We start from the raw sequence: 12,383 nt of genomic DNA, 5'->3' as shown, positions 1-12,383 counted from the left end.
AGTTAGTATATATGAGAAATTGTTACAAAACTATTTTATATCCCTATGCAATATAAGAGTTCCCGGGCACAATAACATTTGCCGGGTCATCTAGTAATGTTATCGAAATGAAATGATATTATGACTATCTATTTGCGATATGTTTTGAAAATGTTTCATTCATCATTCGTCTCTAAGGTCTTATTTTGATCCGCTGAATTATGAAATAATAAATCTCCAATTTCTTTACAGCTTATAGTTAAAAAACCTTACGTTATCACAATGATTTTTAATTATTGCTCGTATTACGTATTGTTGACGTGTGAGCAAACTTGAACCGATAGTAACAAGAAGTAAACAACATAATAATAGCGGCCAACATTTATCAGATGTTAGCTTACGAGTCAAAGTTCGACTAAGTCGTCATGCATATTTTGTAGAGGAAAATATATAAAGATACATTTTGATTACATTAAAACTATTGGCAAGATTTTAAATCGAAAGTGACAGAGAAATATAGGTATTTAAATACTATGAATTATAGTAAAAACAGGTTGAAAATAATGAAGACCACCAGATTTTCATTCATAGTTGCAAGAATTAGTATAAAGAAATCATAAATCATTGTTCATTCATTCCAATTACGAGTAATTTGAGCATATAAACAAAATAAATAAAAAAACACACTTAGATAACCGCCAATCTTTTATTATTTTATTTACAATAATTATAACGTTTCGCGTACAAAATAAATGATGCCGTATTAACATTTCTTATAAAGCTACATATAGTCGACTCTAAATTATATTTCATTCTAAAACAAAAAGTCGCGTTTAAAATAAAAAATTTACAATAATAACATGCCAAATCTTTTTAAACAATTTTCAAAGTATAATTTCTTTCATATGCGACCTTAAAACTATGTGATAAAAATACATTAATTCCCATAAGGTAAAGTGAAGCACCTTATTTAAATTTCAAACACTCACAGAAAGTTTTAATCATAATAATGAAGAAATACAATAATCTGTCTCCTTTCATTACGCTCAAGCATTATTGTTTCTTTGGAATCATCAATACAATAAAATATAAAATCTAAATAAATGATTGAATTTGTTCCAGGAATGACGTATAAAAAAGTTAAAAACGAATAGTGCTAATAACAAAAGAAAATAGTAATTTTGAGTTATTACTCAAAATTACAAGAGTCATAGTCACCATATAAAAAATCTTACTCATCCAAATTGCAACACGCTAAAATTTAATCTTATTCTTCTTGTTAATTTATGTGTATTTATTCTGAAGTGAGGTCAATTTAATACAAAGGTTTATAATAAAACTAAAAAAGGCATTATAATATACCTTATAACTTATCACCTCGTGAATTAAATTAAAAAGTCCTTAACCTATTTTATCTAAAGGCAATTTTTTTCTATTTATCCTAGTTTAGTAACTAACTAACTAGAGGCAACCCCTTATTGGAATAAAGCCTAACTATTTCTGCATCTGATACACACATAAAAATGTGAAGTTTGTTGGTGTTTTCAAAAAACTATTTTTTCTCAAATTATTTATATTATACCAAGACATAAATACTCTCTAGCATTTTTTTGGTTATCTAGTCTGTTGGTTATCCCTTTAAGCTTTGGAAAAACAGAACCGATTTTAATACCTTTTCAATGGGTGGCAGACGTGAACAACACAAATTATAAGGATAAAATTATGTTGACCAAGTTTTTGAAAAAAGTTGGGTTACTTGGAAAACAAAATATACATATTTAAATATCCTACGGTAAACCTATACAATAATACTTAATCAATGGCAGTTTTTATTAAAGAATTTTCTTACCACTTTTCTATCATATTTTTTTGTACTAAATCTTTAAAAAAATCCTTATTGATTACTTTTAAATACATAATAAAAAAAATTATATGTGCTGCTTACATTTAGTGTGTTTCTCCCATTTCGTTTCTCTTTTGTATTATTATTAATCTGAAACAATATAAAACATTATTTGTAAGTTATGAAAAAAACAAAGAATAATTATGAACAGAAATACTATAAAGCGCTCCGGGAGCGGCATGTTGAAATGTGCCTAATTAGAATTGTCTCTCATTCGTTTTTTTTTTATTATAACATATTTGCTAACTTATGTTTAATAAATCGTAGATGATAAATATACTTAGAGCCCATACTTATTAAACATTAACAAAAGAAACATTTTGATAATTATTTTAAACGTTTTTATTATAGGATGTCTAGAAAATGCAAAGCAAAACGACCTCAGCTGCAAAGTCAAAATTTTTAAAATAAGAATATTTCTTTCAAAGACAATGCGGACAGGCAACGCGTCGTATTAGCCCGCAGCAGTTGCCACCGCGTTAGTAAAAATTGGTTGTCTGTAAAGTCAGTTTACTGACAATAGTTGAACGTGACAACGTCTTAAGATCGATTGTGCTTCTTTGTCGCTCGTTCCGCGCTCTCGCTCGCACTTCAAGCCTTACATGGAACGCCTCAGAGCGAGGTAACGCCGCATGAGTCATGTTTTTTCGTGCGTGCAGCCGGCTATATCGAATTGTAAAGCCTTGTTTCCACTTGAGCATGCTTTACGCGCGCAGCGCCTTTTTTTTTTTTTTTTTTTAGTGGGGAAATCTTGCATAGATACCCACAGCCTCCGGGGAAGAGGCCGTGGGTTATGTCGGATTCCTACCGACCAAAAACCCCACTGTGTTCCGTCAAGCCGCATCAGCGACAGGGCCACGGGTATGTGTAGAATTCATCCGTGACCACGCGCGTAGCGCCTGCGTTAGGGCCAGGCGCCGATACAGCCGGTTACGTCGACGCCGCTTCCGTGATAGGGAGTTGGAGAATCAGCGCTATGCAGAATATCGCGAGGCAATTAACGAATTGAAGAGAGCCATTGAGAGGGCAAAGGCAAAAGCCCGGGAAGATTTCTTAGAATCTCTTTCCAGGGATCCATGGGGCAGGCCGTACAGGTTGGCGCTGTGCAAGTTGCGCCCCAGGGGTCCACCATTGACGAGGACGTTGGAGCCTGAGTTCCTGGATAGAGTAGTGGGGACCCTGTTTCCAATCGGGGATGCTGCAGTTGTGCCGCCTGTAATGGCTCAGCCGTTGTCAGCGCAACATCTTACCGATGTGCCTGTTACGGAAACAGAGTTTCATAAGGCACTGATACGACTTCGGGGTAAGAATACAGCCCCTGGTCCTGACGGTGTACCCGGAAGAGTACTGGTAATGACAATGGATTGGTTGGGTGGAAGACTGAAGAAACTCTTTACTCAATGTCTTCTTGACGGTACTTTCCCACGACAATGGAAGATAGGAAGGCTTGTGTTGCTACGAAAAGAAGGCCGTCCAATGGACTCTCCTTCGGCATATAGGCCAATAGTCTTATTGGACGAAGTAAGCAAGCTTTTCGAGCGAGTAATTGCTGGTCGGCTGGTTCAGCACTTGGAGGGTGTTGGTCCCGATCTAGCCGACTGCCAGTTTGGTTTCAGGAGGCGGCGCTCGACTCTCCACGCAATATTGCGTGTTAAGAATATAGTGGAGCAAGCAGTTCGCCGTGGCAAGTTCGTCATCGCGGTGTCTTTGGATATAGCAAACGCATTCAACACCCTTCCCTGGGCTACGATCAGGGAAGCATTACGGTTTCACGGGGTGCCTCCTTACCTGTGCCATATCGTGGAATCGTACTTATCTGAGAGGTGGGTTGAATATCCTGGGAGGCTTGGCTGGCAGCGCCGAGCAATCACATGTGGTGTTCCACAGGGGTCGGTTTTGGGACCACTTCTGTGGAACATTGGTTATGATTGGGTGCTGCGAGGTACCAATGTCGAGGGTACTGAGGTGACATGTTATGCCGACGACACTCTGATAACTGCTGGAGCGAAGACTTTTGCTGAGGCAGTCTTGCTGGCTGAGACTGGAACAGCCCAGGTAATCGCACGGATCCGTCAAATAGGTCTAGATGTTGCTCCATCTAAATCGGAAGCCATATGTTTCCGTGGTTCACGACGAGGTCCTCCACCTGGGTCTTGTTTAAATGTGGGAGGTGTGTCCATTGCCATCCAGCCGTCGATGAGGTATCTGGGACTCATGTTGGATGGCAAATGGACCTTCTATCCGCATTTTAAGTGTCTGGCGCCCAAACTTCTTAGAGTAGCGGGCGCTCTCAGTGGTTTACTGCCGAATATTAGGGGACCGAATGAATCATGTCGCAAGCTGTATGAGGGGATTGTGCGGTCGATGGCTCTTTATGGAGCTCCTGTCTGGGCTGATTCGCTGACGAGCCGAAATATCAGCCTCTTACGTAAGCCTCAGAGGATGATGGCGATCAGAGTCGCCCGGGCGTACAGTCTCTTATGACGCAGGCTGCTTACTTGCTAGATGTCTCCCCTGGGACTTGGAAGCGGAGATTCTTTCAACCATGTTCCACTGGCGAGAAGAAGTAGGCATGCATCGGAGCATATCTCCAAGAGACATGGACAGGCGTAGGGCCAGACTCCGAAGACAGGCAACGGAGGCATGGGCCAGACGGCTAGCGAACGCGCAATATGGCATGATGTCTATCCATGCCATTTTGCCTGTATTTCAGGAATGGATGACTAGGCGCCACGGCTCGCTCTCATTCCGCACGACACAGATTCTGACGGGGCATGGTTGCTTCGGTAAGTATCTGTGTCGAATAGGAAAACAGCCAAATGCTGCTTGTCACCATTGTGACTGTGAGGAGGACACGGCTCAGCACACCTTAGAGTCGTGTCCAGCGTGGACAGCGGAACGCGATGCATTACGTGCTATGGTTGGATCAGACCTTTCACTTCCGATCGTAGTTGGTGCCATGTGTGAAAGAGAGGACGTGTGGATGGCAGTGCTGTCTTTCTGTGATGCAGTGATGTCACAGAAAGAAAGTGCTGAGCGCGACCGGGAACGTAGGAATCCCGTGCGTCGCAGAGCACGCCGCAGGGGACGTCGGGTCACTTAGTAGACCCGACGAGCTCTTGCCTTTATCGTTGCAGAGTGTGTGCGGCGGGGGCTGCGCACATTCAATAGGCAACGTGAGGAGGGCGACAGACTGTTGTGGCTGCAGTCTGTTGTAGTGTTAGGCATGCGCGTAGGGTAGTCCGCGACTACATGCGAGTGGATTGCCAATGGCAGGGGTACCGTGAGCGTTCCCACCGGAGATCCCGGGTTCCCCTCTTTACCTGCGCGAAAGTAGGCCACCGTGAGGTTTTAGTCAGTAGAAGTCTGACATAACCGTGCTGCTACCCCCGAAGCAGCCGGTATTCATGAAGAATTTCCTCACGTTAAAAAAAAATGCTTTACGCGCGGCCCGAGCATGCTCAGGCGTCTCCACTTGAGCAGCTCGGCCAAATGAGCCGCTCATTCGCCTGAGCATGTTTTAGACGTTGTCACGTCAAAAAAATTGCGTACCTCGTTCAAACGTGGTGCGGACTGGCAACGCGCGGCGGTGTGAGCGCGAGGCGGTGTTGCCGCGCCGCGTGGTCCCCCGCCGCAGCGGCCGCGGCTGCTTCCAACTGCGCACGGAGCGCTACCAGCTCACGGGTACGTTGGAATATGGGGTCCTGGTAAATAAATTGCTTTATAGAGGGTGTCCCAAAAAGTAGTGATGAACGGAAGCTGGAAGATAGAGGACCTAGATGGCTATCCGAATCACCCCCATGTATGTTATGCGATTTTTCGTATTTTCAGCGTTATGACGTTTTTTTCAATTTTTCACCTATCACCGAGTACGATGATATTTTCACTCATGGTGACGTCAATTATTGCGCTAGATGCCTAATTTTTTTTGTGTGCTAAGCTGAAAGATATGCCAATTCAGTATGGTAACATTTACTATAGTTAAATCTTTGAATGGAATAATAAAAAGAATTAAATGCCAAGGAAGATAAAATTACCCAGTAACTGAACGAATTTAAAAATATAAGTATTTACAATTACAATAGATTCTGTCCTTCATTTGTAAGATGTCTCAGTTAATTCTTTCTTTTGCAGGCTTTATATTTGTTATGAAGCTCAGATATTGTGTTCTATATTTTGAAGTATTGGTCATTAACAAAAAATATGTTTAAAAAAGATGTGTGGCACTCGGGGACTGCCGCGGTAAAGCTATTGCATAGCAAGCGAAGAGTAGGGAGCGTGAGGGTTTTTCGTTACGGAATTTCTGGATTCGGTCCCCGCGCTCAAGGCCCGCGATAGAAGCTATGCAATAGCTTAATTATGTAAAATTAATAAGTGTCTTACTTGTTGCCTCATAGTAGGATTCCACCTGCAATATAGCGCTTTCCACAGCTTGATGATTCTCAAAGAAGCTACAGGTACCAAAACAGTTTGTGGTCTAGAATATGGCGACAGCGGCGTATTCGGTCCAAAGGAAGATGGACCCCAATACAAGGGGTTAAGGTACAAATCCTGACGGCTGTTTATATAAGACCACAGTGATACTGTCTTGGTTTTGACTTCTGTAAAAACAGATAAGGGTTGAAATATATTATGGTACTAAGAGGAATACAAACTAGCAATGTAGCACGGACTGTCATCAACATTTTTTTTAATTATTACCTAGTAAGGATAAGAAGGACATTATTCATTTCAGGGTCCTATTTTGCAAGTAAATAATCATCAAAAACTTTCTGGAATAAAATAGTTTGGTCTTTAAAGACTGAAAATTTATATTGATAGAAACTCATAAAAATACTGAATACAATTCTAAATTGATTGATTCAATTATCTCTTTTTATAAAGGACTAGCGGTCCGCCCCGGCTTCGCCCGTGGTACATATTCACGTTTTCTCTACATAAGAACCATCCTCGTACTTCAAGGATTATAATAAAAAAAGAATTAAAGAAATTGGTTCAGCTGTTCTAAAGTTATGCGCTTACCAACACATTTTGGGATTCATTTTTATATTATAGAAGATAACAATATCTAACCAAGAATACTTAAACTCCTACCTTCCTTCGCCCTCTCTCTTTCAGTATTGAACAGGAACGTCCCAAATCTACACGAGTACAGGTGATCTACTATTGTTATTAGGAGTCTCTCAGTAAATTCAAACGCCGTGGGAAATTGTTGCTGTAATTGCCACACGCAATCTACCCATTGGACAAATACGGGTGATCTGTCTGCATCGGAGTGACGTTCATCGCCGTGGCCTATACGCTGAAATTAAAAAATTCTTAGTACTACAGTGATCGGCAAAACAGCAATACAATAATTCATATTCTGTTATACTGTTTGAATTTTAATAAGACAGCTTACAATGATAATAAACGATAAGGTTTTGCCAAAAAATGACTTATGGAATGCTTAACAGTGACCAAAACCTTATTGCACAACTCTTACATTGCTCTTTATCCTTCCCTACCTCCTTCGGCTCATGTGTAGCAGTGTAGGTATGAATAAAATATCTTAAAAATTACACAATAACAAGCTGTTTTGAGATTATAGCCTGATAGCCAATTTTTTTAACATTATATATTTTCATACACTTGTCATTTTAGGAAGTAAGATGAACAGAATGGTACCAAAAAAATGTATAATATCTTACCAACTGGAATTTGTGACCAAACGATAGCCACTCCTTTTCAATAAGAACTTGGAATCCTCTAAGCGTGCGGTAGTATGGATCCAGCATCAGCATTGCCAATGCCGTGAGCTGCGCAGTTCTGTCCCAACCGTCAGAACAATGCACTAATACTGATGTTTTGTGATTCTCCACCTAATAAAAAATTATGTTTGCATTATCAGGAGTGCTAAATATAACAAATGGATTCTTATTGTTAAGTTTTAGAGCCATTATACCTATCCTTGACTATTCACTATTTAAATAATTACATAGAAGCGAAAATGCTTTTACCAGCTCACAAAAATACCTATTCTTATTACGTTGTGAACATGTTGATTTTGGAAATATATGTGCTCGTTTCGCTGTTCCAAATTAAAAAAAAAGAATTATTTGATTGTAAAATCAGTTGAATTTTGAAATAATATCCAATGGCATAATTCAAACATCCATTAAAAAACAAACTTTTTACTACACAAATATTATGTTAAGTACAGAAATATAATATTGGAAATATCTGTTCTATATGTACATATATCAATATATTTATTTATTTTAACCAGTCACCTTCAACGAAAAACTAGATACATAAGACAATGAACTAACCTTATCAACAATACGAACGGCCCCGGCCAATATGCACTTTATATGCTTTAGCCAACAGGTTGCCTCGATTCCACTAAACCATCTGATAAAAAATGTAAAAAAGTTATTTACAAATCATTTAAAACGAAATGTGTAATGTGTTTGTAAGATTTTTTTATTCAAAAGTCTCAAAACAATATTTATAGTAAGTTCATAACTTAAAAAAATGGCGATTACAGAATGGTAAATGATTTTTATTTTGTTATTTCTGATTATAATATGTATTTAGACCATACTAGGATATTGAGATACCTACATAGGTATAATCTTTTAAGTTCATTGTATTGTAGAAATATTACTTGAATTTTCCAGTTATTCTATGTTCCTTCACTTACCTAGTTTGATCAATTTGCGGGAAACACAGTTCTTTCAGCTTTCGTAGACTCTCCCTCATGACATGGATGTTATGTATATCGAGAAACACTAATTCTGCATTCTGGTACGCATCTTCTGATTCATATCTATTGGATAAAACATATTATTATATATTTTCTGTTAACTAATACTGCTATAGCACGGAATTATTTGAAATACTACAAAAGTATTAGAAATGTAGACAATAGAGTTAAAACAACGCTAGACAAAAATCTGCTACTATATACCTAGTTCTGTGCCATTACTTACAAATTCATTATAATAGAAAGTTTTAACAACTTACCCGCCCCCTTTCGCCTTGTTGGCGATAGCATTAGCACTGGGCCTTGCGTCCATAATAAACAGTTTGTGAGCTTGTGCATTGGCATCCATTATTAACTGTATGTAGCGTTCATCTTCCCTGCTACGCTTGCCACTCACCTAAAATGTAGATTCTAAATTTACCTTCAATATAATTGTAATAGTGCATTTACAAATGCCTGCGAATAGTGAGGTGAATAACGAACACACATATTTAAACAGTGCACGTGCTATAAATCGCCTTGAGATTCCTATATTTGCGTTGACAGCGGTTTTTCGGGCATAATTTTCGAATTCGAAAATTATAATTTACGAATTGGTGGTTAATGTTAAAAGTATAATGTAATAATGATTCAAAAGTGCTTCTAGAAGAAGTCTTATGTACTACTAGCGGTCCGCCCCGGCTTCGCCCGTGGTACATATTAACGTTTTCTCTACATAAGAACCATCCTCGTACTTCAAGGAATATAATAAAAAAAGAATTATCGAAATCGGTTCAGCCGTTCTCGAGTTATGGAATTACAACGAAAAGTGGCATTGATTTTTATATATTAGATTAGATATATCAATCTGTTTATTGTAAATATTATAACTTGTGTGGTACATTAAATTGTCAAATAAATAAATTTTGGTTCATAAATTTGTTGTTTTAGATACATCAAACAAAAATAAATTGTAACTAAATTACTAAATCCATAACCAAAAATTTAAAAGAGCAGTAAAATTATAGAAAGCAAACTACCCTCCCTTTTCTAACCACCAATTTAAAAGAGCAGTAAAATTATAGAAAACAATGTACCCTCCCTTTTAATTCTACTCCGAATTTATGTTTACATACCCCAACAAGCGGCTGACTGCATCTCGTTATAGTAGCTTGCGAGCTGGGATGTATCCACGCCAGCACGGGTATACGTCCGCGCGACCTGAACGCGGCGACGGACCGCAGCAGCTCGTCGTTCGCCGCCGCGGGCACCGCCCACACGGACGGGTAGCTGTCGCATATCTCGTACTTGTCGTTTATGCGTGTTATGCGCCACATGTCGTTGTTTACACCCTGGAAATTGGCTTGATTGCAAATCTATTCGTACGATAAAATTGTAGGAAAATATAACTGGGACTGTAACTGTAACCGCAGGGCACAGCTAGCACTTGTATAAAATGGTAATATAAAATTAATGTAGAAACTTTTGGACCAGTAGTTCCTGAGACTAGCGCGTTCAAACAACCAAACAAACTCTTCAGCTTTATATTATTATTAGTATAGTTAGTATTTATAAGCTTTCCTTTTTTTTTGACTGCAAATCCATACTAATATTATAAATGCGAAAGTTACTCTGTCTGTCTGTGTGTTACTAAATCACGCCTAAATTACTGAACCAATTTTCATGAAATTTGGTATGGAGATATTTTGATACCCGAAAAAGGACATAGGCTACTTTTTATCCCGGAAATCCCACAGGAACGGGAAATATGTAGGTTTTTCTTTGACTGCGCGGGCGAAGCCGCGGGCGGAATCCTAGTATTTGTATAAAATGGTAGTAGTATTGTTTAAGACATCATACCTTGTAAGGTTTTGTACTTTTAAAAATGGAATCAATTACTTGATATTTTAAATTTCTATAGACTATAGAGCAATAAATCTTCTTATAAGTAATAAGCACTTTTTTTTTAATTTATTGGACTTGAACACTAGGCTACATCACTACTTATGCTTACCATTCTTCTCAACTCTGCAACTGGTTCATATACATGCCATCCATCTTCAGGAAAACTCTCCGAGTAGCTAAATGCAAACATTGGCAGTCTGTGTGATAAAGGGAATGCAAGCTGCTGTAGTTTCTCGAAAATGCCGCGTCGAGAATGATTTTCTTGTTTGTGGGCAAAGCGCAAGTTACGCATGTCCTAAAAATTGAAAAAAAATGAATGTGAAATATTTACATAAGTTATAGGCATTTAAATTGCTGCTCCACACAAACAGCTTTCTGGAGCTAATTAATATGTATATCTATTGTAATAATAAGAAAATGCAGAATCATTAACATTATTCTATTACCTTACAAAATACTTCAATGCCATATGAGTTTTCACCCTTAGATGATGCCCCACCAACCTTCTCAATCCGAGATACCTGCAAATAAAATTAAATCATATTATTTTTGCATCACACATTTTGTACCCATAAAAATTTAAGTTTTTAAGTATTTTTTTTTTTTTGTATATCTTTAACACAGCCTGTGACTACTATGAAATCAGTATATTGGATACTAGATTTCCGCCCGCGGCTTCGCCCGCGTTTTGAATGAAAAACCGTTCCTGTGGGATTTCCGGCATTGCATCATTTTCCCGGGATAAAAAGTAGCCTATGTCCTTTCTCGGGTATCAAAATATTTCCAAACCAAATTTCATGAAAATTGGTTCAGTAGTTTAGGCGAGATTGAGTAACAGACAGACAGACAGAGTTACTTTCGCATTTATAATATGTATTAGTATGGATTACTTATGAAAAAATACACATGTACTGCTATTAAGTTTTGCTAAAGAGAAAACATTAATTCCGTGATTATAAAATACAAATTGATATGAAATTATGTATAATACGAATACATAATATGTATATGAATTTTACTTATACTGACCACACCAAGGGGTACACTTAATGTACTCTGCAAGGATGTAGCATCAGTGGGTCGGAAATGCAGTTGATAATTTGTTACTTTGAGAACTCCTCTAGACGGACCACTATATGGACAAAGATATGTTACATCGCGAGCAACTCCCATCACTTTCTCCCCATCCAAAAGCTGAATATCTCCCAGGACATGAGCCTGTAAAAAAAAACAGTTGAATATACACACATATTATATAAAGCTTTATTTCTTATAAAGCGCTGGCAGATTACAAGCCTTAGAAAATTCCTTGTGCTGCCTTTGACTGCGTATACGATTTATAAACAAACAAACATGCATAGATTTACTCATTGTTGCAGAATGAAAGACTATAAGGATACTGGCAATGTTTCCACTTTGGACCTTTATTTTAATGAATCCGGGAAGTGGAAGCAAAGCATAAATAACAGTCTTAAGAATAAATTAGGCCTATTAGGAAACTTACGGATTCTTGTCCGTGTTTGGAATTCAATGAACTAGATTTGGAGTCCGAATCCAATGAATCGGAACTAGCATTTTTGGACAGCGAAAAATCAGAATTTAATAATTCAGAACTATTATGTTTATCCATTGTAAGTACGCGTTTAATTCAAGTTACAAAATGATTTAAAATGTTCTTCTTTAAGATAATGTTATCAACATTTGATAAATATTTTATTTAAACAAGAAATTGGAAATCGCAACTGACATTGACAAAAGACACAAATTTTTTGACAATTTTGTACGTCAAAGTTTTTATTGCATTCATATTACTTAATTCTATTTAAAATTATATAAAAAGTAATTAATGTATCCATTGATTTCTAATAA

At 37.8% G+C, this 12,383-nt stretch overlaps 2 protein-coding genes across 3 annotated transcripts; one reads left to right on the top strand and one right to left on the bottom strand.

Moving 5' to 3' along the window:
* Nucleotides 1-671: 671 nt before the first annotated feature.
* LOC123703616 (myotubularin-related protein 2) lies at nt 672-12,261 on the bottom strand. Of its 2 annotated transcripts, none has more exons than XM_045651693.1 (13): nt 12,019-12,261; nt 11,544-11,732; nt 10,961-11,035; nt 10,624-10,809; nt 9,746-9,961; nt 8,891-9,027; nt 8,568-8,693; nt 8,194-8,275; nt 7,573-7,743; nt 6,977-7,184; nt 6,266-6,483; nt 5,435-5,586; nt 672-1,972 (listed from the first exon to the last, which is right to left on the bottom strand). In XM_045651693.1, the coding sequence occupies exons 1-12, from the start codon at nt 12,142-12,144 to the stop codon at nt 5,440-5,442; spliced, it is 1,881 nt and encodes a 626-aa protein (XP_045507649.1). In that variant the 5' UTR covers nt 12,145-12,261; the 3' UTR covers nt 672-1,972; nt 5,435-5,439. The 2 variants fall into 2 exon arrangements, with proteins under 2 accessions (XP_045507649.1, XP_045507654.1); XM_045651698.1 differs by lacking the exon at nt 12,019-12,261 and adding an exon at nt 11,811-11,900.
* Nucleotides 4,428-4,985, top strand: LOC123699946. Its single transcript, XM_045647000.1, has one exon. The coding sequence runs from the start codon at nt 4,428-4,430 to the stop codon at nt 4,983-4,985; it is 558 nt and encodes a 185-aa protein (XP_045502956.1).
* Nucleotides 12,262-12,383: the final 122 nt, after the last annotated feature.

The sequence above is a fragment of the Colias croceus genome, chromosome 2, assembly GCF_905220415.1.
Source record: "Colias croceus chromosome 2, ilColCroc2.1".
NCBI classification, from domain to species: domain Eukaryota; kingdom Metazoa; phylum Arthropoda; class Insecta; order Lepidoptera; family Pieridae; genus Colias; species Colias croceus.
Note: the sequence above shows the minus strand (reverse complement) of the source record. Positions and strands in the feature narration are given on the sequence as shown.